The following is a 26,475-nucleotide window of genomic DNA, read 5'->3' as shown; positions in this document are numbered from 1 at the left end:
TGATACCTCGCTCAACACCTGCTGATGAATTGCATGCCTGCTTAAAATATTCAAATTTTTGGAGCACAGTAAAAAAAATGCATTTAACCACGAATATGCGAGTTAAACTTCAGAACGATCCAACAGCAGTCATATTTTCAAGACAATTAATTGAAGTTGGTAAGGGCACTGTACCTACAAATCCAGAAACAGGAAAAATCAGCTTATCATCTGATTTATGCAACATCGTAGATTCAAAAGAGGAATTAGTAGACAAGGTATTCCAAAACATCGAAACAAAATTCAAAAATCATGCATGGTTGAGCGAAAGAGCCATTCTAGCGGCTAAAAATGTTGACGTACACGATATGAACAATAGTATTATAAACAGAATCGAAGGTGAAACAATGACATACAAATCTATTGATTCAGTAGTGCACCAAAATGAAGCAGTGAACTTTCCAACGGAATTTCTCAATTCACTCGATGTTCCAGGATTACCACCACATATTTTGAATTTGAAAATTGGTGTGCCAATTATATTGCTTCGAAATATCTGTCAGCCTAAATTATGTAATGGTACACGATTAGTAGTTAAAAAATTAATGGATAATCTTATTGAAGCAACAATTTTTATTGGACTTCATAAAGGTGAAGACGTATTACTTCCACGAATGCCACTTATTCCGACAGATATGGCGTTCGAGTTCAAACGACTTCAATTTCCAATACGCCTTGCGTTCGCTATGACCATCAATAAAGCACAAGGACAATCTTTGCAAGTGTGCGTTTTGAATTTAGAAAATGAATGCTTCTCTCATGGACAGTTATATGTCGGGTGCTCCAGAGTCGGTAAACCATCTGATCTATATGTTTATGCAAAAAATGGGAAAACAAGGAATGTAGTCCTTCCATTAGCTTTACAATAAAAATATTTAAGCTAAACACATTTTTATTTCTTCTATTACATTCCACAGCCATGCACAGTAAAATATTAAATTAAACAATGAATTAATATTAAACTGTGCCACAGCAAAGCGTGGCCGGGTTTAGCTAGTACTACAATAAAGATATTGCCAATTTGTACAACACATGGTTATGGTTAATTTAGCGTATGTGAAATACGTTTTTCGTGTTAATACTGAGCATTTCTCACGATTTTTTTTAAAATTTAATTTGTTGTTTCATTGAAGCATATTTTTATTAAACCAATGGAAAGATAATCTAATATCCAATAATTAATTTTTATTTTGATTTATGTATTATACTTATTGGGGTGCGCAAGTAATACTGGAAAGTAATGCAGGGAACGGTTTACAAACAATTTAACTATTGGAGGGTAAGAATTCGAACCCATTATTACTGTTTATACTATTTTTTAGTGATACAGTTGTCTTTAGGTAAATGTACAAATTTACAAATTCATGTAATTATTCATGAATAATTTTGTTTCATTTACAAAAAAAAATCATTTACAGTGTAGTACAATCTGTATGATTAGTAACTAATGCGCTTGGCTGGAGTGCCAATCTCCGTGATGCAGTGGACTGAAAAGATCGCCTCTCCCTTTGTTCTGGGTTTGAATCCCGCTTGATGTTTGATTGTACGTGGTCTTTATTTTGGACTAGAATCCGTCCTTTAAATCGGTTGCCAGTCCGAAAAAAGGAGTGTAATGGCTTTTTAAACGTTGCGCATATAGGCAGGGCAAGGGTTTAAACATGCGCTATTATAAACAGTTTTTGTATGATTACGGTTCACAACGAGTAATAGGCAAGTTAGTCGAACGATCTATTATACGTGACTCATTCTGCTTCGAGAGAAGATATTGAACTCACGCATTAACTAATTTGAATATAAAAAATTATATCTTTCGTTGAGTGGATAGGGGGAGAGTAGAAAATAAATTTACGTAGCACGGGATAATCAGGATTAAAACAACATAACCTTGTTTTTCCCTCTATCAATGCGGTTAACACATAGCTCATTCCACCTCAAATTACCAAATTATGAAAATGGCTACAGCGCGACCCTCTTCGATTTTGTTTAAACCAAAACAAAATGCTTTCAGATATATTTAAGGATGCTGCGCTAAAATTTTAATGGCCTAACACAAATGGTTACGGCACCAGAGCCCATTGTGTGGATGGCTGTGGCCAGCCAGGAGTGATTTATGTAAATTTTGTCAAGTTCGACGTCCAGCAAGACAACGTGCCAAATTTTGGTACTATAGAAAATCTTTAAGTGGAGAAAGCAGAAATGCTTTATTTAAAAAAAAAAATGGGTGCGTGTACTTAGGTACGCGCGTGAGAAGTTATACTTCTTTGGCATTATTATAAAATAGTTTATAATTGCATGAAAATAATTAATTACAATAAAATAATAAAAGGGCTGGAAAAAGTTAGTCAACACAGTCAATAAAGTTCAGTTTAAATTTGAAAAATTTAGAGAATAATAAATATATCTGATATATGTACTAAATATTATAATATTATTAATTTTAGATATGTATTATTGATTCTTTAATATTTAAAAAGAAAATAAATAAATTTAATAATAAATTCAAAAATTTAATTTAAGTTTATTCATTTTTTAAATATTTATTATTTTCTTAATTAAATATTCACTTTTCATTTTATCAAAATGTTTTCATTAAATCTGTTAATTTATTTTTATAAATATTTATTATTTATTCAATTTAATAATAAATATTAAAAATTTGATGTTCGATTTAAATTTTTATCACAAATTTTTTATTAAATGTTTTATTAAATTTTTTCTTTATTTTGTAAATATTAAATAAAAAATAATAAATATTTAACATTTATAATTTAATAATATTTAATATAATTATATTTAATAATATTATATTAATTTATAACAATAAACAATACATACGGATAGTTAACCTCAATTATATTGGAGCACTTGAAAAAGTATATAACCACCAATTTTTTACTAATATTTACGAATAGTAAATACTATTAATCAAAATATTCACTTTAAATCACTACTGAATTTAATTTATTATCACATATATAATTCGCACTTGAATTAAACTAAAACACGTGTTGTGAATGTAGAAACTTGAAACATGTGGATAAATATTATAAATATGAAAACAGTGATCAGAAGCCACGAGCGTGCCAACATGCGCGACTAATAGAGGTTCTATTTATATTTTGTTGGTAGCATTTTTTAGAGACTTAATGAACGGTTTAGCGGGCAGCTTCAACCTGTTAATTTTGTGTCACAGTGATGCACGCGCATCTTAAAATTTCACTCTCATCATTTTTTCATAACGCGTCTAAAGAAGTAAAACTGCAAAAAAAGTAAAACAAAAATTACCTACCGCCGAGTTTTGAACCACGGCCCTTCAGCATATTGACCACGCAGTATAACCACTGCTCTGACAGAATATTACGAGGAAAATTGTATTATATCTGATGTAATACCAAAATAATGTGGTTTTTTTAAACTTTGGAATTTACTTTTTACTGTGACTATTTTAGTTTACCAAAATAAATTCCATGGTAATTTCACTATCATAAAGTTTCATTTGGCACACAAATACGTTTGGTATGTCCCCTAATGTAGGTTTATGTTCATACACGTGGGTCCGCCATCTTCCTTTGAAAATGTCGTTACATGGTCCGCGCGCAGCTTCAACCTGTTAATTTTGTGTTACAGTGATGCGCGCGCATCTTAAAATTTCAGTCTCATCATTTTTTCATAACGCGCCTAAAGAAGTATAACTTTAAAGCTGGCTCTTTTAGATTATTTTCTGCTGCCTTCTGAAGTTACTGAAGAATATCTTCAACTCAAATTTTAGGTATAATTTGTGTACCTAACTATTTTTTAAGGAATTTACATTTTTCAGTTTTATGAATCGCGTTACATTGCTGAACAGTGCTCTAGTAGCAACACTTTGGAACTATATAGTCACTTAAAATTATGACTAAAAGATTTAAAATGTGAAATGTTACTAGCCTAATATTTGGAAGTATATGTCTACAATGGGTACCCCCCAATTTTATTGCGATTAGTTCCGTTGGAAAGAGTTTGTTTTAAACTTTGTGGATCTCGTCATCCCATCGTAAATCCTGGACCTAGAGGCTAGAAGCACTATTAGATATATACTCATTAATGCTAATTGTGTGTCTTAACTTTTGATCTCCGTTCAGACCACCCATATTAGGTGGTTCCATAGCCGCACGGCTCTGGAGAGGCTGGGTTTCATCAGTTTCAACCCAATTCTTATCTGCTTCTCGCGTGCGGCCCTTCCTCCAGTTTGTTCCCGAGGGCCCGAGGGGGGCTGGAGCAGGCGCAGTTCATCCCGGCCGCCCCCAGATCGCTCTGGCATCTCTCTCCGTCTCCGCTCGGCTCTCGGTCGTTAACAACGCGCGCGGCGGTGACGGTCTCATGACTCCACCCCCCTCCCCCATCCCATGGACACTGTAGGAATAGCGAAGCAGGGCGAGTACGCTCCGTGGCGGCGCGAACTGGGACCCTCCTTCATCGAGGACTCGTGTGGTCTCGACGCAGGTCTTCTGGCACATGAATAACCCTTCTTCGAGGGGATAAAGCCACGCTACCTTTAATTATTGTTTGCTATCAATCTAATTTTCAGTTGTTTAACCCATTTGTTTGGCGTGTCATAGCATCAAATACATCTGTATATCTTGTTGCGAATACATATTTGCTAACAGGCTCTAATTTGTAAGCGCCGCAAGGAAATAAATTATTATTTCACGCGGGCAGCTACAACTGTATTGATGATCACACCAGTTCACAAGTGTTGTCTTCAACAAGTAACCAACACTGATTTCAATGCCATGTCGACCAAAAAAAAAAATTGGCACGGATGTTTTACTGCAAGCATTGTCAGAATACTTGAAATAACAGGATTGCGAGGCCTAGTCTCCCTTAATTAAGCTAGAGTCGCGATGCCACGCCGAACACCACACGACAGGCCCGACACGTGCAGCAGCCAGTGAAATACCAGGTCACCGTGACTTCAACACAGAAAAGATATACGCACCCAGATGGTCCGCAGTAATTTGATTCAATTTCAGATATCCTCGTGTCGTTTCGCACGACGGAAAGACAACCCAAACTTCATTTGGTTTTACGTTCGGATTCACTTTCACATTTCCATGCACATTTGTAGTGTCATTTCAACTGTTTATTTTGTTAAATTTTTAGTTTATAACATAGCTAACAACGGAATTGTTCTGTGCCTTATCTACATATCTTTATATTGCTTACTTGTATCTAAAATAAACTTAATCTCAAAAAGACTATAAGTTTAATTACCATTCACGTCAGCTATCAACAGGAAATAAAATAGCTTACAGGGCTTACACTGTTTTAGGCGCATTGTATACTGAATTGTATGGACGCATTAGGCTTGGAAGAATTTGTCGAGAGCCAAATTAGAGTTCGTCATGTTAATGTTGTCACGGTATTGTGACCCAATGCTATTAAAGCAGTCGTGCTGGAACGATGCAAGATGCTTAATCGGATTTGTAGTTGTAATAGAATTAAAGCGCATACCCTTCTGCTTAACGGTATTAACGGGACTACAGTGCTCTCGACACGCCCTTAACGAACCTGAGCCAGTTATAAATGAAGATAAATGGTTGTCCAATCACGTGTAATGCGCTGAAGGATGTTATCGACCAATATCTCTCTAAAAGGGCTTGGTTATGTACTTGCAAGTTGAGACAAGCCTAGAAATAGATGAATCCATGAAAAATAATCGTGGCTCTACCAATGACTTCATATGGGAAACCATCTTTAGCAGCCAACCACTATAAACTGCGTAAATTACACTATATTATACTTTCACGAAGAAGAATTATTAAAAAGAAGAGATAACAAATTTTAATGTTATAAAAACTGCTGAAACTAATATGGTGTGTACCGGTTTTTCTTTCTCCACTTTATTTAAGGAGTCTGTTACCTAAAGTAATTTTCTTATAATATCTAGAATATTTTAAAACAATAGCTATTAAAATTGAATTTATGACCAAGTTATTATCTATTTCCACTTTGTAATGATAAAGTAATATACTTAAGTATCTGGTTAAATGTTTTGATATAATCATTAATATTACGTAGATTTTGCTGTAAAAATGTTTATTTATAGAAATGTATTCATAAAATCGTAAATATAATTTTAATAAGAACCTAGGTATTTTAGGGTTTAAAGAGAAAATTAATTTTTTAAACATTTATGAATTTAAAATGTTTTAAAATAAACTGTTTCATGACTAAGAACACATATAAATAGTTTATTTGAAAAATCTACACTATATGAATAAATACGCTCAGTCCATACTTAGGTTTTTAGATATAAAGATGCCTTTAAAATTTTTAAACCATTAAAAAAATTAGTTTACTTAACAAAATAATTTATAATAATCCACTCATAGCTACATTATGAATTCAAAAGAAATCATGGACAAAAACTCCAAAAAATAAAATAAAGTTAACATATGTTCTACCCACTGGACCGCATTGAGCCTAGGAGAATAAGTGTTAGCTCAGTGACATGCAACTCGGACACAAAGGATAGAAGTCCTTCTCCTGGATATAGGCAAATGGGCGAACTTACATGGCTTGGTTATGTAAAGAACAGTTACGTGAAAATAATCCGTGAAATAATGGTGGCTCCGTTCGTCGTGAAAAAAATTAATGTAATGAATTTCTTATTAGCTTATCAGTGAAAATGTATATGAGTAAAGGATAAAGGGATACTTTTTGCACACCTCATTTGCCTTCAAAATCTTTATTTAAACAAATGAATAATTTATTATAAGTGCATAAATTGTTCCTCTCCCATATATAACACATTTAATTTTTTTTTTGGCTAAATAATATTGTTTTTCTATGTTTATTGCCTTTACGTTTCGTAACATACACCTCAGGACTCCTTCGATCCAAAAGATACTATTTGGAAACTCGGCTTTCTTGATTCAGGCTTAAAATTATTTTATATGTATGTGTATAAATATATGCTTACTTATAAATATTTGCATATAACTTTATATCACGGGATTAAAAATTATTTTATGTTATTTTATTTGTAATATTATTGTTGTTAAAAAAATTGCCCGTAGGTATTCAATAAATTCCTGGAGTAGTGACAATAGATTGTTCCTTGTAGAGAGCTTGCTGGCTTGTTTTCGATTGGCTTGTTTCAGTTTTTTATCTGTGTTTTCCAAAGTAAATACAGTTGTCCAGTTACAATATATATATATATATATATATATATATATATATATATATATATATATATATATATATATTTCCTGCGCCATCTCGCCGCGCTGTCATAAAATACCCGGATGTTCTCGCAGACCGCACGGCGGACTCTCTGGAAGCTCGCTCCTCCCCAGTCGATAACATGCCATTCCACTTTCTCTTCGGGACAGTTGTCTTCTCTCCCCCTCCCCCCAACCCTTCTACGACCCACCATAACTCCCTTGGCTCCGGGAAACGAGCGGAATAACTACGGGAATCCGGAACAAAGGAACTGGAGCGTTCTTCATCCTCCAGGTGTTCCGGGAGGTCGTCTTCCTGGGTTTTCCAGGAGAAGGCTCCGGCTGCCAGCTCGCCTGGAAGTTACCGCCGGGAGAGCCTTCTGCTGGAAGGAACATATTGAATCACTCCCGTCGCGAACCGTAGAACTAAAAAAAAAGACATCGTGAATTTTTATGCGCAACTCTGCTCAATCCCGAGAAGATATTCACGCGCCTGGAGAACATTTCCGCTAATTTCCTTTCGCTTCGTTCTCGCAATTGTTTCTTTGGAATAGTGTCCGCTCTATTTCGTTGTACTTTGAAGAGTTTTCGCGAAAGAAACTACGTGCCTCAATCTCTATTTTTTTTTTTCAGTTTCGGGAGGGGAGGGGAGGGTCACTACGAATAAAGACTACGTATTGCATTCGTTACCATAAGTTAGACTTCCAGAAAGTTTCTACCAAGTTTTACAAAGCCATCTTGAAATCCAAAGTTTTTATTTAAAACTCACTTCTTTCTGAGACATAGTAACTTGCATTATTTCACACAAATTGATTTCTTTCAGAATTATTTAACGGGGAAATTTGAGTTTTATTTTCTTAATGAAAAAAAATCACTATAATTCTCTCAGTAAGAAAAATATTTTAACTATTTTAATTTTTTTATAACATTTCTGGATGCATTGAATAGAAAAGATTCTAAAAATTTTGGCTATTTAATTTGTAAAATTTATTGATTAATTCTTTTGAAATATTCGAGAACATTGGGCTAGTTAATAATTTTTTTTAGAACTTTCCACACATTTAGTATATATTTCGAAAAATTCTATAATATCCCAAAATCAAAATTAACTTCCAAATGTAGGTACTTGTGCCTGCAGGCCGAGCCAAAAGAGAATATTTTAGTACAAACAATAGAACCAGGGTTTTCTAAGCACGTCTCTGAAATAAGTCACCGTTAGCAGTATCAAGATAACTATGAACAATAAGCGTAAAGAAACATAAACATGTCTGGTTAATTTTTAATATTTTTTTCCACAAAAATTCTGTTCATATCATGTATCAAATTATTTGCACTGAACGTGGAATTTAACAGTTAAAATTTATTTCTTGTTGAACTTTGAAATGTTGTCTCAAAAAAATTCATTCAGACTTAAATTTAATTCAAATGAACACGAATTATTAGTTTATGAGAACTATAGTTAAGCATTTTTTTATATATACAAAAGTGAAAAACTTACGGAAGTAAAACATGTTTTACTTTCCGCAAGCAAGTTTAGAAAAAATAGATTGAAATTAAAATAAAATGAATGTGGGCTCCAAACAAATCTTACCGGTGACTTCGTCAAAGCTGTTGTGTTTCAGTATTCGTTAATGATGTGATTTAGTTATAAGTGCATAACTGAGTGCAGACCACAGGCCGACGAGTCAAATCTGTGAGTGGATAGAAGCAGAACTAGAGGAAAATAGCTAAATTAAATAGTATTTATATAAAAAAATATATTTTCCAATCCTATTTTCTTTCTATATGTAAACATAAAACCAATTATTTGGGAAATTTACTAGTTAGTTTCGTTTGAAATCTTTGTCATTCTTTTTGCTTCTTTATGCTCGTCGAGTCAATAGGTCAACGAATAACCCTCAATTAGGTATCTACTGGTAATTTATATACCACCTGAACGTACTTTTTCTCCCTCTTCAGTCTTTATTTATCTTTTACGTCTTCCGAACCACGACTCTGACTCAAGCTTTACGCATAAAAATCGAGCTATCATCGTGTTATCGTGTTTTCAAGCGAGTCTGAATCATGACTCTGACGTCAGCATCATGCTACTGACTTGCGCGTACGAAATTAAGTAAAAATTTTTTTGGTCACAACTTGATATTTTTGTCAGTTGAGACCGTACAAAATAATTTGTAAACAAATAATTTTGTACTATCAAGGCACTATAACGAGATTCTAGTTATTATTAGCGCAAGGCTGTAATGCACACAACAATATACTTGCTGCTTTCTCATAAGACCAAAAATGTAGTTAAGACATGCCTCGAAGGACAATAAACTAATTACATTAAAAAATTAAATTTTTAAATCTCATTCATTCTGGCTGCATGTCATATGTGGCAAGTAGTATAGGAATGGGCATACGGGCGCAGGGTCCAGGGTGTGGAGCTGTGTGTCCGATCCGCCATCTTGGATTGTGACGTCACGGCGACCATCTTGGAGGAGTGTAACGGGACATAGCGTAACGGGACAAGTTTGACCTTGACCTTTGACCCTCAAAATTCGCCAAAATTGGGCAAAAATTGCCCAAAATTCCACAAAATTCGTCAAAATTTACATTTCTGTGAAAAAAATTCCGCCAAAAATTCTCAAAAAATTCCACAATTTAAAAATCAGGATTTCGAAAATCCTCAAAAGTCGTTTTGTCCTAGAAAGAACCCAAATTCCTAAAAGCGGCTTAAAACTCCTAAGAGCTAGCCGCTCTAAGCCGCAGAGTTCATGACCTTGAAAATTAGGATGCCATGACAGCCATTTTGAATGATGACGTCACCTTTGCATTTTTCGTTACGGCCGCCATCTTTAAAATCTTGATTTATTATCCGATTTTAATGAAATTTTTTTTATAATTTATAAAAAAATTCAATTAATAAAAATTTAATAAAAAATATTTAAAAATCATACATTAACGACACGGAACTCGGAGTCCTCAGTTCGAACCCGACGAGCGCAAAAAAAAATAAAAATGGCGACCGATCCTTCCCCCCGTGGTGACTTTTGGCAGACTGACTCCCACCACTTTTTTCAAAGCATATATATCGTCACCTAGTATGACATCATGTCCGCCATCTTGTCTTCGTTGCTGGAGACCACCATCTTGTTTTCGTCGGCGAGCGTGCACTGATGCCATGTTAGTTTAGTTCTTATCCGCTAGAGTGCAGTAATCATTTATTACTGTGACACCCACCATCTTGAAATTTGGCCGCCATCTTGAAAATCCGTAATTATTTAGCTAGAAATTCGGGAAAAGTTCCAAAATTCATTAAATAAATCACTCATCAACTTACATATCGATTCGATCCGCTCCTGTCCTTGGTTCGATACCCGATCGATACAAAACAACTTTAATTAAAAAAATACTAAAAAAAGTGTTAGGTTTGAGAAACTAAAAACACCACAAGTTCTTTTAAAAAAAAATGTTATTACATAAATTCAATACACTACTACAAGTACAAAAAAAAACACTGACAAATTACCAAAGCCTTTTGGATACCTCGATTCAAACAGTCTTCTTGTTGTATGGTACTACAATTGTGTATTACATAATCCCGTAATTTCAAGTTTTTGATCTTCTCACAGTACGTGCAGTCGGGTGATGGAACACCGCTGGATGCTCCTTCCTTCATCAATGCCACTGGAACTGTTGACAACCATTGTAACACTGCTGACATGCTAACTTCTGAAGCCTTTGAGGTCTGCTCTGCAGAAGATGTTGCACGCGTCGAAATCTCCTACTGTGCTGAGAGAGCAGGTGTAGCTGTAGACATCGTTGTCATCGTGCTCTGCACTGATGATGGTAGACCTTCGATCCAGGTTGGTATATATAGTGGTAATGATGCCATCGAGTTCTCAAGAATAGCTAGATACCGGTCTATTATGTTATACAAGTCTAACTATCCGATCCGTTCATTACCGCAGCCAGAGACTGACTGAAGTCCATATCACCAGGGTCTCACTTATATAGACTCATCAGTCGGTACAACACATGAGTCAAAACAAGATCCATGTTCATTATACTCACACTTAACTTTCTCGGAGCATTTTTTATAATGAAGATGTAAGCTTTCAAGACGTGAAATTAGTTTTTTGCACTTATTGCACTGAAATTGTATTCTTTTAACATTATTAGAACAACTGCTTCTTTCATGTCTGCGAGCATTTGAGGTGATAGTAAATGATGCGTCACAGTATTTGCACTGACGCAATGTATGCTCTTCATTAGTTGAAGAATCCATTGCCGACGATGAAACTTCGGATGATGGTGGTATCACATCTGTTGAAATCTCTTCCAATGTTGACGCCGTCGTTGCCAACGGGATCTGCACCTTCTCCATCGTAGCTGTCGTCAAGGTTCCCGTAGACGATGGTACAACCTCCGAGTTCGACGTTAAAGACGGTAAAGATGCCATCGAGGTCTCAAGAACAGCTAATTGACACGACTTATGCACCAGAAGAAACAAACTAGGTGATCCTTACACCGCCGACGTCAGTAACAAACTGAGCGTCCTGCTGTCTAGGACTCGCTTATATACATGCACCGTATGGAATAATACGCTAGTCAAATCAAGAACCATTTACAATAATACTAAAGTCAAATCTACAAATTAAAAAAGAGGATCATTTGATCGAAAAAAATATCGATCTCTCCAATATAGGCCAGGCTCCAAGAGCTACAATTCACGTCATCAGATCCATCTACATTTTGCTCCTATGCTTCAATTGACCATTAGCTGCAAGTGCTCCAACAGCTCCATCAGCTTCAAAACGTAATGTACGCAATGTACGCGCAATACATGCAATTTACACGCAATAAATGTAATGATTACACAGTACACACAGGAAACGGAACGTACACACAGTACACACAGGAAACGGAACGTACACACAGTACACACAGGAAACGGAACGTACACACAGTACACACAGGAAACGGAACGTACACACAGTACACACACAGGAAACGGAACGTACACACAGTACACACAGGAAACGGAACGTACACACAGTACACACACAGGAAACGGAACGTACACACAGGAAACTAAACGTACACACAGTACACACAGGAAACTAAACGTACACACAGTACACACAGGAAACGGAACGTACACACAGTACACACAGTAAACGGAACGTACACACAGTACACACAGAAAACGTAACGTACACACAGTGCACACAGAAAACGGAACGTACACACAGTGCACACAGGAAACTGAACGTACACACAGTACACACAGGAAACGGAACGTACACACAGTACACACAGGAAACGGAACGTACACACAGTACACACAGGAAACGGACCATACACACAGTACACACAGGAAACGGAACGTACACACAGTACACACAGGAAACGGAACGTACACACAGTACACACAGGAAACGTAATGATCACACATACAGTAGCGGAAACACACACAGGCTTAGTTGGAAATCAGAATACAAGAAATAAAAACATTAAATTTTTACTTTCAATATTTTATTACTTCTCAACATTACACAAATACAAGTAAAAGAAGCCATTATTGTATGTAGCCAGCTTTCCTCAGTTCTTTGAGTATGAAGGATATTTCTTTGATGCACGGATAGTTTCCTGCACAAAGCGAGCCATGTAGAAGTCTTAGCCGGTCAACCAATATGTTTGGATCTTTCCATGATGTGTAATCAATCTCTTCTACCACCATCTTACTTGCTTGTTTATTATAAATACTTTTAATATCACAATCATCCCAGTGATCATAATAAGCATTATCAGATTTATTTATTATAACACGACGTTTCCATCGTTTCGGTCTCAGGACATCGTCACATTCTTTGATCTTGTCAGCTCTAGGTGCTTCATCACAGTCTATGCCTTTGTCAACAGCCTCAGAGTCACTGTAACAATCACTGTAGAAGACATCCTCTTCACCCAGATTACCGTATGAATTCGCTATCGATGATGTCGAAGTGTCTTCATCGTCTTCATGCTTCCTTTTTAGGAGTCCATCATTTTTACAAAGAATGGAGGATCTACTGAATATAGGCTTGAATGTATTCTCACTTTTCACGGTGTTGATACTTCCATTAGTTTCAGTCTTCCCGAAGCCATTAGCATCCTTCAATTTATGTTCTTCCTCACGATCGGGTGAGCTAATACCATCACGCTCAGGACAAGGAAAATTATTGTCATAATGCAGATCACTCTTTTTTAGTCTAGTGGATCCATCGGTGTCCTCTATGCCGTAAGTAGTCTTGACTTTACATGTTCTACCATGTCTTTTTAAGCTGTCAATTCGTGTTAACAACCTGCTACAACGATTACAGCTTAACATGTTGCGTAGTGGGTTTCTAGCACAATCATTCTTCTCATGACGTCTAGCATTCCTTCTCATGACAAAATCCTTGCCACAGTATCTACAGCGGCTTCCTTCCGATTCAGCTATAGATAACAAACCACGATCCATGGTAGCTTCTGTGACTAATGTTAGATACAAACTGTCAGTTTTCTCCAATTGGAACCATTTCTTAAATAGAGTTTTTGAAATATTTCATCAGCGAGAGTTAAGTTATCTAATGCAAAGCAAATTGATGCAAGTAGTTCCGGCTGTCGTCAACAGATGGCGCCACGTGTTGCTTGCAGGTAAATAATATATATTTCATTAATGTGGGATGCGGAACGCTCACTATCGATCGCAAAGGGAGGTTGGCTTCGATAGTATCCAAGGAGAAAAAAGTTCGTCCTTCCTGCTAGTGCTTCTCAGATTTCTCACGGTCCGCAATCTTGGATTGTGACGTCACGGCGGCCATCTTGGATGGTTGTGACCTTGACCTTTGACCTTGACCTTTGACCGAAACCGCAGGAATGATCGCAAGTACACGGATTAACCATCAAAATATTAATAAGAATAATCAAGAAGCACACAGAGAAAACCATCAAAATATTGATAAGAATAATCAGGAGCACACGGAGAAAACCGCCACAAGTTTTCTTTGATATCATTAAAATACAAAAAAATAAAAATAAATAAAAAATTAAAAAAACGAAAAAAAAAATTCAAACATTCTGGCTTGTACCAGAACTCTATCTTTGCTCAACAATGAGAAGTTCACAAGCTAGCAGAATGTTTGAATTTTTTTTTCGTTTTTTTTTTATTTTTTATTATTTTTTATTTTTTTGTATTTTAATGATATCAAAGAAAACTTGTGGCGGTTTTCTCCGTGTGCTCCTGATTATTCTTATCAATATTTTGATGGTTTTCTCTGTGTGCTCCTGATTATTCTTATTAATATTTTGATGGTTAATCCGTGTGCTTGCGATCATTCCTGCGGTTTCGGTCAAAGGTCAAGGTCAAAGGTCAAGGTCACAACCATCCAAGATGGCCGCCGTGACGTCACAATCCAAGATTGCGGACCGTGAGAAATCTGAGAAGCACTAGCAGGAAGGACGAACTTTTTTCTCCTTGGATACTATCGAAGCCAACCTCCCTTTGCGATCGATAGTGAGCGTTCCGCATCCCACATTAATGAAATATATATATTACTAGCTGCAGTACCCGGCTTTGCCCGGGCTGAACACCGGGTGATATTTTGTCCGCGAGTTACAGCAAAATGGATAGCGATATGTCCAGTGTGTTGGACATTAAGAAATGACACATAATTACTGTTTGTGTATCTGTGACCTATGATTTTCTGTTTACCCAGGGCGATCGGTTGAAAGGTTTAGAAGTTGATGCGCTACAGCGCCATCTAGCGGCGAGTTACAAAAAAAATGGATGATAAAAACACTTCGATGTGCCAACTTTCATGGCGATCGGTCAAACGGTGTAAGATTTTATCGACGTCATACATACCAAATTCCAATTATATATATTCTTATATTTCGAAATTTTGGGGCTTTCACTTTTGCGGAAAGTGGATGTTCAGGACCTCGAATGGTTTGGAACACTCCATCTCGAAAGAAATTATATTTGAAATTCCTGAAATTGTCGAAATTTTGGGGGTTTGTCCCCAGAGGGGGAGGGTTTTTTTTTGAGGACCCTGAATGGCTGGGAAACAATAAAAATCGAAAGAATGATATTTTAATTTTTTTAAATTTTGGGGTTTTGACCCCTGAGGGGGGGGGGGGATGATATTGAGGACCCCGAATGGCTCGTAAACACTCCAAATCGAAAAAAGAATAGGTTTTTGGAAATTTTGGGAATTTTTTAAATTATTGGGTCTTTGACTCCTTGTGGGGGGAGGGTAGTTTGAGGACCCCGAATGGCTCGGAAACACTCCAAATAGTAAAAAAAGTATTCTTAAATTTAAGAAATTTTTCGAAATTTTGGGTTTTTGCATTCCCCCAATCCCCTTACCACAAATTTGTTGGAGAACACGTCTTTGGGTAAACGTTCCGCCATCCCCCGGACACGTTAGTTAGTAATGACTTAATTTTAATACAATTTCCTCCAATTTTTCGAAATTTTGTGGCTTTCACTTTTGAGAAAAGGGAGGGGGGGGGGTGGAGGTTCAGGACCTAGAATGGTTCGGAACACTCCATCTCGAAAGAAATAATATTTGAAAATCCTGAAATTTTCGAGATTTTGGGGCTTTGTCCCCAGATGGGGAGGGGTTATTTTGAGGACCCTGAATGGCAGGGAAACAATAAAAATCGAAAGAGAATGATTTTTTAAATTTTTTAAATTTTGGGGCTTTGACCCCTGAGAACGGGGGGGGGGGGGGGTGATGTTGAAGACCCCGAATGGCTCGTAAACACTCCAAACCGAAAGAGAATAGGTTTTCGAAAGTTTGGGAATTTTTTTTATTATTGGGTCTTTGACTCCTTGTGGGGGGAGGGTAGTTTGAGGACCCCGAATGGCTCGGAAACACTCCAAATAGTAAAAAAGTATACTTAAATTTAAGAATTTTTTGAAATTTGTCGTAATTTTGGAATTTTGTACCCCCCCCCCCCCCCCCCCACCCTTCCTCCCACAAAATTGGGTGCGAAGTCGACTTTGGGTAAAAGTTCCACCATGCCCCGGACACTTTAGTTCGTAATGACTTAATTTTAATACAATTTCCTCCAATTTTTCGAAATTTTGTGGCTTTCACTTTTGAGAAAAGGGAGGGGGGGGTGGAGGTTCAGGACCTCGAATGTTTCGGAACACTCCATCTCGAAAGAATAGATATTTGAAATTCCTAAAATTATCGAAATTTTGGGGCTTTTTCCCAGAGGGGGGCGGGGGGTTCTAGGACCCCGAATGGCTCGAAAACGCTTAAAATCGAAAGAGAAAGATTTTTTAAAAATTTTAAACTTTCGAAATTTTGGGGCTTTAACCACCTGGGGGGAGGGGTGATGTTGAGGACCCCGAATGGCTCGGAAACACTCCAAATCGAAAGAGATATAAAGGAAAACTTATTACCTACCTATGAATAATTTTCTAAATAAATAAATTAATAAATAACTCTATAGTTAAGAATTTACGTACATACATAATATTAAACTACAAACTATACACACCAAAAAAAACTAAGGATGTTTGTGAAACTATTTTTTATTTGTCATAATGTTTAAAACATTTGTAGGATTGTTGATTATGTAAAACTGTGGTGGCCATATTCCGCTTATCCAAAGGAGTATAGAAATTAATAGAGATATCACTCCCTGTACACACCACAAATCTTTGAATTAAGTAAAAAAAAAAAAACATAGTCCAAAATGAAACAAAAAGTATAAATAACAACTAATTTGTCAAAAAAATTTATTCAACTGTAATGACAATGTTAACATCCACCTGAAATTTAATAGAAGTAGGTAGGTAAGAATATATATATATATATATATATATATATATATATATAATTATAAGAAAATAAATGAAATTAAAACATACATAATTAAAATTATCTCACACTCAACCAAACATAATGTTTAATATTAAATAAAGGAAGATGGCAATTACACGTAACTATTATAATAAATAAAAAAAATCGACCTACCTGAAATAGTAAAATTCTAATTTTTCAACAATATATTACATAATTGATAAATATTGCTGGTGTTCGGTCTCAGTAGCCCTAAGACTCTTGACGCTCAGCAGATAAATTATAAACACTAAACCAAACTCCTTGCAAATAAGTTATAAGTAAGTACTGTAGTAGTATATAAATGGGGCTTCTGGGACTGGCTTCTGGCTGTGGTGCCTGTGGTGCCGACCGCCATCTTGGATTGTGACGTCACGGCGGCCATCTTGGATGACCTTGACCTTGACCTCTGATTTTGACCTTGACCCCGGCGGCCATTTTGGATCCGCCATCTTGGATCCGCCATCTTGGATGCATCGTAACAGGACACAACGTAACGGGACACAACGTAACGGGACAAGTAGATCACGGAGGCCATCTTGGATCCGACATATTTAAATCGAGCGCCCCACTCATTATGATGAAATTTTCATCTCTGTCGCCATATTGATTTTTTTATGTTCCACTGGAGGCCGCCATCTTGGATACCGACGACTCTGTTTCAGCTGTTTGTTCCTAGATAGCGCCAGCGTCGCTTTTGATTTTTTTTATGTTCCACTGGAGGCCGCCATCTTGGATACCGACGACTCTGTTTCAGCTGTTTGTTCCTAGATAGCGCCAGCGTCGCTCTTGATTTTTTTTTCTGTTCCACTGGAGGCCGCCATCTTGGATACAGTCGACTTTGTTTCAGTTGTTTGTTCCTAGATAGCACCATCGTCGCTCTTGATTTTTTTTCTGTTCCACTGGAGGTCGCCATCTTGGATACCGACAACTTTGTTTCCGTCGTTTGTTCCTAGAGAGCGACAGCGTCGCTCTGTCTCATCACATAAGGTCGATGTTCCATTACCTACCAGAGCTATTATGATCCTTATCGACATATTAAATTTATTTTTTTATGAAAAATATATTGGAAGCGCTGTGATTCGAACCATCACAGCTCTGATCTCTAGGTTGGAAAACATACGCCTTTAACCGCTCGGCTATCGAGACATTTACCAGACTGAAAATTAAATAAGGTATATAAAAAAAATAACATGCATATTTGGACTTGTAATTTTTTTAATTTAAAGTAATAATAGCACCACCTGTTCGAGACAGAACCACCATCTTGTATTAAGACGTAACTGTTGCAATTATCGTTATGGTCGCCATCTTGATAATCCGTAATTCTCATGTTAGAAAATCGGGAAAAATTTCAAAAATCATTAAAAAAATTAATCAACCTAATTAAATAATAAAAAAATCCTTAAAACCACCGTTGCACTTTTCGTGACGACCGCCATCTTGAAATCACCCGCTGGAGATCATCATCTTGTTTTCGACCGCTAGAGTGTGCTGATACCATGTTAGTATAAGTATCTAGTCACCACACATTTGTCCTTGACCTTGAACTTTGTCCTTGACCTTGAACTTTGACCTTGAACTTGACCTTGAAATTTGCCCTTGACCTTGAAATTTGACCTTGACCTTGAAATTTGACTTTGTCCTTTAAATTTGACTTTGTCCTTGTCGTCCATCACGGATCCGTAATTTTATGTTCAGTACATGCTACCAGGAGCTACCACCTGTCGGAGTACACCATCTTGTGTGTGTACTTGTATTATAGAGTACATTTCCATCTGGATGATTTTATTCTAACCCGCAACAGTGCAGTAATCATTTATTACCGAGGTGCCCCCGCCATCTTGAAATTCGGCAGCCATCTTGAAATCATGTAATAATGTAGCTAGAAAAGCGGAAAAAAATCCAAAATTCATCAAATAAATCACTCATTAACTTACATATCGATTTTATCCGCTCCAGTCCTTGGTTCGATCCCTGAATGATGCAATAATGTTTAATTTTATGAAAAAAAATAATAATTTCAATAAACCATGTTCAAAATTCTTAAGAGACTTTAAATCCTCTACTACCATCATCCTATCCGACATCAAGACCATCATCTTGGAATTTTCGTAATAATTAAACTAAAAATTCAGGAAAAAGTTAAAAATTTATAAAATAAATTTGCAAACAATATACTGATTAATTAGGTCGTCTAGGGTCCTTGGCACGATTCTGGACGAAGCTAAAATAAATTTAATTTAAATACCAGAAAAGCGTTCGGTTAGAGAAATAAAACACCACAAAGTCTTTTACAAACATAATATTTATTACACAATTTCTATCCTACTACAGAATCACTTGCGAAAGCCAGCAAACTTATAAACATTTAGCTTTGCATAGACGTGCAACGACTACTTCTTAGCTCCAAATGCTCCAGCAGCTTTAAATGCTCCAACAGCCTCCAAATGCTCCAACAGCCTCCAAATGGCTCCAACAGCTCCAAATGCTCCAACTACCTTTTCTTTCAACAGCTCCAATGATATTGGGCTACAATGCTACGAGTCTAAGAGACTACGAGGCTACAAGGCTACGAGTCTAAAAGGATCTAGCTGGTTCCGAGTTATACATGGCTGAGAGACTGCATGACTAAAAGACCGCATGACTACGAAACTACATGTCTATGAAGCTACATGGATACAAGTCTACTCGGCTCCAACACGCAATGTACACACAGTACACACAGGAAACTGAACGTACACACAGTACACACAGGAAACGGAACGTACACACAGTACACACAGGAAATCGGAACGTAAACACAGGAAACGGAACGTACACACAGTACACACAGGAGACGGAACGTACACACAGGAAACGGAACGTACACACAGTACACACAGGAAACGTAACGTACACACAGGAAAACGAAATGTACAAACAGGAAAACGAAATGTACAAACAGGAAAACGAAATGTACAAACAGGAAAACGAAATGTACAAACAGGAAAACGAAATGTACAAACAGGAAAACGAAATGCACCTACAGGAAAACGAAATGTACAAACAGGAAAACGAAATGTACACACAGGAAAACGAAATGTACACACAGGAAAACGAAATGTACAAACAGGAAAACGAAATGTACAAACAGGAAAACGAAATGTACAAACAGGAAAACGAAATGTACACACATTAAAACGAAATGTACAAACAGGAAAACGAAATGTACAAACAGGAAAACGAAATGTACAAACAGGGAAACGAAATGTACAAACAGGAAAACGAAATGTACACACAGGAAAACGGAATGTACACACAGGAAATCGGAACGTACACACAGTACACACAGGAAACGGAATGATCACACATACAGTAGAGGAAACACAGGTTTATTTGGAAATCAGGATACAAGAAATAAATCGTACTTTTTTAAAATATAAATAATCCATTTTATTTTTCATTAGTACACACATGACAGTTAATCAAATGATTATTGTATGTAGCCAGCGTTCCGAAGTTCTTTAAGTATGGCCGATACTTCCACGATATGCGAGTAGTTCCCTCTACGAACAGATGCCACCATCACTCTTAGCCGGACAAACAATATTTTTGGATCTTTCCATGATGTGGAATCAATCTCTTCTGCCACCATCTTCATTGTATGTTTATTATAAATATTATGATCTCTGGTGTCTTCCGTTTTAACACCATCCTCACGGTTACTTTCATCATCTAGCCAGCGATCATCACAAGCTTGATCAGATTTATTTATTATAACACGACGTTTCCATCGCTTCGGTCTCAGGGCACCACCACATTCTTCGATCTTGTCAGCTTTAGGTTCTGCATCACAGTCTATGCCTTGTAAACAGCCTCAGAGTCACTGTAGCAATCACCGTATAAGACAACGTCTTCACCCAGATTACTGCAAGAACTCAATATCGTTGATGTCGAAGTGTCTTCATCGTCTGTATGCTTCCTTTTCAGGAGTCCACCATTTATACAAAGTATGGAGGATCTGCTAAATATAGGCTTGAATGTATTCTCACTTTTCACAGTGTTGATACCTTCATTAGTTTCAGTCTTCCCGATACCATCAACATCCTTCAATATTTTTTTCTCGTCACGATCGGCGTGCTAAGGCTTCCATCTTTTCTATATTAATAATATTATTTGTCTTAAAATCTCCGCGTCCATGTCACTATCACAGATGTAAATCATCATCATAGCTGTCATCAATATTATCATGAGTTGCATCAATATCACTCATTTTATGATATCGTTTCCACATTTCAGTTGTCAGAGATGTACCACAATCTATGATCTTGTGAGCTCCATTCTCATTTTCTGTAAAAGCCTATCAGTCCAGTTTTATTATTTAATCCTTCAACCCATCATCACAAACTCAATTAATTCATCTTAGTATATAGAAAAAAAATCATCAAAGTTCCTTTCATTTAATCATAGGAACCGCATCATCCTTTCCACCTATAGTTTAGTTTCTTGAGCCCAAGAGTCTTTCATTATATATACCATGCAGTGTTCTTCAAGAGATGTGGTATACTAACAGTTCTACATACAAAACCATCCTATCAATAATTTGTTTACACATAAAAAAAAACCTTCACGCTATTTTTTCGTGTTTTACTAAATTATCTCTTCGTCTAAAATAATTACCACACATAGTAATTTCTACAAAGGACACTTTGTCCAAGTCATTTTAACCATCATCTGTCTGAAAACAACCATGTCCCATCTATATCACAAAGTAAACGAGGGTTAGTGGAGATAGGTCAAACAAGTGCTAGTCACTCATAGGGTAAGAACCATGTGTTCGATACACATCTCAGTCAATGTAGCATCTATGTATTTTTCTTACCTCATGTAGAAAAATATCTTACAATGCATACGAATTTAAACTTATTCACGTGCGACCAGTCAAAAGTACATAAATTCAAGCACGTCAACCTCAAAAAAAAAAAATTCTCAAGGATAGAGACAGAGACTACACGATCGAGACACGCCTACCGTCACCCGCAAATGAACATTGACCCCTCGCGCGGGAGTTGCAAGCTAGCAGAATACTGCGGCAGTCATATTTTTGCTCAAGACATGCATACATCACGTCGCTAGCCTTCCAACCCATTTCACGTAAAACTCCAGTGAAATCGTAATCCAGCATACGTAAAGTACTTGCTGGAACCACTTCAAAGTATACATCACTGAACCAGAGCAGAAAATCAGCCTACGAATGTATATCTTGCTACCTACAAAAATAAATGTAAAGCACATATACGAGAGGAGTCGATTCCTACATACCATACTCAATACTCTGATAATTATAAGCAGCAAAATATTTTAAATCAAGACCTTAGCCAGTATACATTCATTTTCCCATGTTGTAAAAATTCATGTTAGTAATCAGCAACGGAGTGAGTTACTTGGACGAAGAACAGCTTTCCAAGTATCCAGAATCTTACTGATACAGACCATCCAGTGCACCAGCATACCCCGAAGTGTGGTCAATTGATAAACATTCTTTAATTTTTTAATATCACCTCCGTAGTGTACACCAATATATGACAGGTTACGATTTAAGACCATAAATTTCCCACAAGTCTATTAGTTTTATTTCGGGGAGTAATAAATTATTTCTCAAACATAATAAATCAAGTTCCTATCAGATTTGCTCTAATGTTACGGCATTACCTGTACCAGCACATTACCAAAACATCTCCCATAAAAATCTTAAGAATGCAGATGACATACACAGTCAAAAATAATTTTAACAAAAAAAAAACAGTCTTCAGCATTATTGATAAAAAAAGAATACACACAAACAAGAAAACGGACATTTCAAATCCAACCTAAATTACGTGACACATGTAGTTTATTGAATTAAGATAAACGATGCAGGTTAGGGAAAAATATATAAAAAATTCTTTAATTCTATAATTTATTTAAAATGTTACATTTATACACATTAAAATCTGACACTGTATATATTTTTTACATTTCTCAGTCCATGCGACATTCAACATTATTAAAATAAATTATTATAGTTCGTATTAAGAGTGAAAAAATACAAATAATTCATACAGATCACGTTACATCAGATCAGGAGTGTAACACCTTAGAGGGCCAGAAATTATGCTAGAAACCCGTCTTTACAAAATTGTAAATGTTTTTTCAAGTAAAATTTTCGTGTAACCTGTACACCGCACTTCTCACACAGAAATTTTACACGGTCAAGATTTCTTCTGCAGCCATGCCTTTCATGGATGCGTGTACTTCGTACTCGTTCAAAACGTTTACCACAGTAGCGGCACTGATAGAGATACTCATCACAATTACCATCGCTTCCCCGATGTACAACTTGCAAATTAACTTTGCTTTTACAATACCTAATCAAATTACTTTTGTTTGTGAAATGTACACCACATGGCTCACACGGAAATTTCAACGATTAACGTTTCTTCTACAGACATGATTTTCATGTCTTCTTGCATGTTGTCGGTATTTAAAACTTTTGCTACAGTACGTACACAGATGTCTCGTCGTTAGACCGTTAGTCACCGACGGCTCGGAAAGTATATTACTTTCAATGTGCACTGCTGTTGTAGGCGACGAAGTCCCGTATGTTGCATGAGCTGGAGATTTCCCAGTCGACATTAACAGATCATCTGTACTGGATGCCAAAGAATCTGAAGTATACACGACTGATGCAGAAGCTGGGAATTGCTCACAAAATGTTTTATTTACGAAATGCGGTGTATTTGCAGGTATCGGAGTCTCCTCTGCGTTCGATAATGAACACATTGAAGTCTCTTGTAGTGAAGAGACAGTAGATACAGCCATACATCGGGATCTCTGGAGATGGTAGCTTCGTTACTATCGGAATCTCTGGAGCTTCCCTCATCGTTGTCATAGGGATCTGCTTCGTCATCATCGCCTCCGTCGTCAGGGACCCCGGTGAAGACGTGAGACCCTCCGTCAAGATCTCTGCAGTCGTTGACCCCGCCACCATTGGGATTTGTACCGATTTCAACGTTGCTACAATTGAGTTCGGATACACATCAATATTCATATACCAGACTTATATGCAGCCAAAGACTCGCTTAAATAACAGTGTCCGCTTGTATAATACGCAAGTCAATACATCATCCATTGTTATTACTTAAAAAAATTAGGAATTTCAAGGAATGAGAATTTAAATTATATATACAATCAACTAATCACACATCCTACATACACGGTTAATTTAGACTTAATAGAGGAGCAAGAGTCTGTAATCAATGGAACTTTCAGAATCCAAACAAAATTTAAACTACTCAAATGTAAATTTTATTATGTAGAGCTACACATAACATCCAACTGACTCCAAATGACTACAACACATGACTAAAATAATTTATACGATACCAGGCTAGGTCCAAAGTCAATTTTTTTGTACCTCTCATCTACAGTTCAGGGGAGCTTCAGTGCTGATATAGCTACAGCCAAGACATGCTCAGTACCACACATCTTCAAAATCCTATCCCTTCAAAGTCGATCCTTGTTAAGCCTTACGACAAAAGTCTCCGAAACAAGAGACCTACTCTATAATTTTACTAGACATTTTTAACCTTTCATAGCACACATCGATAAATATCTTCGTAAATATCCCAAAATATTATCAGACCACTAGCATTTGATTTATGCAAATACTGTGGGTCACCAGCGTATTCATCAACACATGACCATTCAACATTAAGCTCCCCACTTACTTCCATCAGTCTACTAGGCTCCACGCAGCACACATAAACTAAAAGAAGTCAATTAACAACCTATTATTTATTTACATTCGAATATTTAACAGCATACCGTCGACTAGTAAAATAATCCTGTCAGTGAACATGTCAGCAAAGTCTACATTTATATAGAACCAGGAATCCATTGAACATTCAGAACCTAGCTACACATACACAGTGCTGGATGCAAGTTAATTCTACACTTATTTATCATCACTGACACTCATATTACATCATAGGCACTTGAGTCAACACTCATTTTCCATCATTAACATGCACACAAATGCAAATTAACCACCATCGACACTCAATGCAACCAACCACTTTCCATAATCTAATCTCAATTCGGCACTCATTTTCCAACATCAACACTCAATTCAACACTCACTTTTCATCATCGACACTCAATTCAACACCCACTTTCCATCATCAACACGCATTTTCCATAGTCGACACTCAATTCGACAATCATTTTCCATAATCGACACTCAATTCGACACTCATTTTCCTTAATCGACACTCAATTCATCACTCATTTTCCATAATCGACACTCAATTTCCATCATCGTCACCCAATTCGACACTTATTTTCCATCATCGACACTCAATTCTACACTCATTTTCCAACAACTACACTCAATTCAACACTCATTTTCCATCATAGACACTCAATTCGACACTCAATTTCCATCATCGACACTCAATTTGACACTCAATTTCCATCATCGACACTCAATTCGACACTCATTTTCCATCGATGACACTCAATTCAACACTCATTTTCCGTCATCGATACTTAATTCTACATACTCTTTCCTTCTTCGACACTAATTTTCCATCATCTACATACAGTAAAATGGAAACTTTCCACACACACACACACACACAGATACATATATAAATATATTCATACTCAACTCAATTCTTTAAAGTAGCATACACATGAACTTTATTAGGACATGAATAACGACACATTTTAATAACAATTTTTAAAATTATATTTATATCAAAAATACAAAAGTATAAAAATCCGTCAGTCAATACACATTACTAACTTATTATATATACCCTGAAATTCTAAGTTCATCAAGAATAGCCCACGTTTCTTTGATAACTGATACAATTTCGTCATTTTGCGAAACAAGTAAAAGTCGCAACCTGTTCGTTAACACGTTCGGGTCTTTCCACGATATATAATCAATTTCGCTTGATGACACCATCTTCTTCGAATGTTTGCTGAACATATTCTGAAAATCGTTGTAATAATGATTATGATAATTTGTATCATCATCATCATCGATGCTATCCACATCTTTATCAAACACACTGACATCTTCATCTTGCATATCCCAGTATTTCGAATTTTTTGACATTGGAGTACCATCATTGGCAACAAGCTTACTTGCTAATTTTCCAAAAAAATATTCCAAAGTCCGTAGAAGTCTACTTTAGGACGCCTTGACACTTTTTCTGGAGATGTTACTTTCATTATCTTCTACCTTACTTATATCTCCAACACCATTTAAGCTATATACTTTCTCAAGACCTGGAGAGATTTTAACACAATCGCTTTTAAGACTAGGTCGA

The 26,475-nt window shown here is 36.4% G+C and overlaps 1 protein-coding gene across 1 annotated transcript in view; it reads right to left on the bottom strand.

The window, feature by feature from the left end:
* The window catches only part of LOC134531315 (uncharacterized), a 187,631-nt gene extending 179,991 nt beyond the window's left edge, over positions 1 to 7,640 (bottom strand). Inside the window, exon 1 of the mRNA XM_063367009.1 lies at positions 7,497 to 7,640. Within this exon, the coding sequence (XP_063223079.1) occupies positions 7,497 to 7,640 (144 nt within the window). The remainder of the gene's footprint in view (positions 1 to 7,496) is intronic.
* Between the last annotated feature and the right edge of the window lie 18,835 nt (positions 7,641 to 26,475).

This window comes from Bacillus rossius, chromosome 3, assembly GCF_032445375.1.
Source record: "Bacillus rossius redtenbacheri isolate Brsri chromosome 3, Brsri_v3, whole genome shotgun sequence".
NCBI lineage: Eukaryota > Metazoa > Arthropoda > Insecta > Phasmatodea > Bacillidae > Bacillus > Bacillus rossius.
The sequence above is the reverse complement of the archived record's forward strand: the minus strand, read 5'-3'. Positions and strand labels throughout refer to the sequence as shown.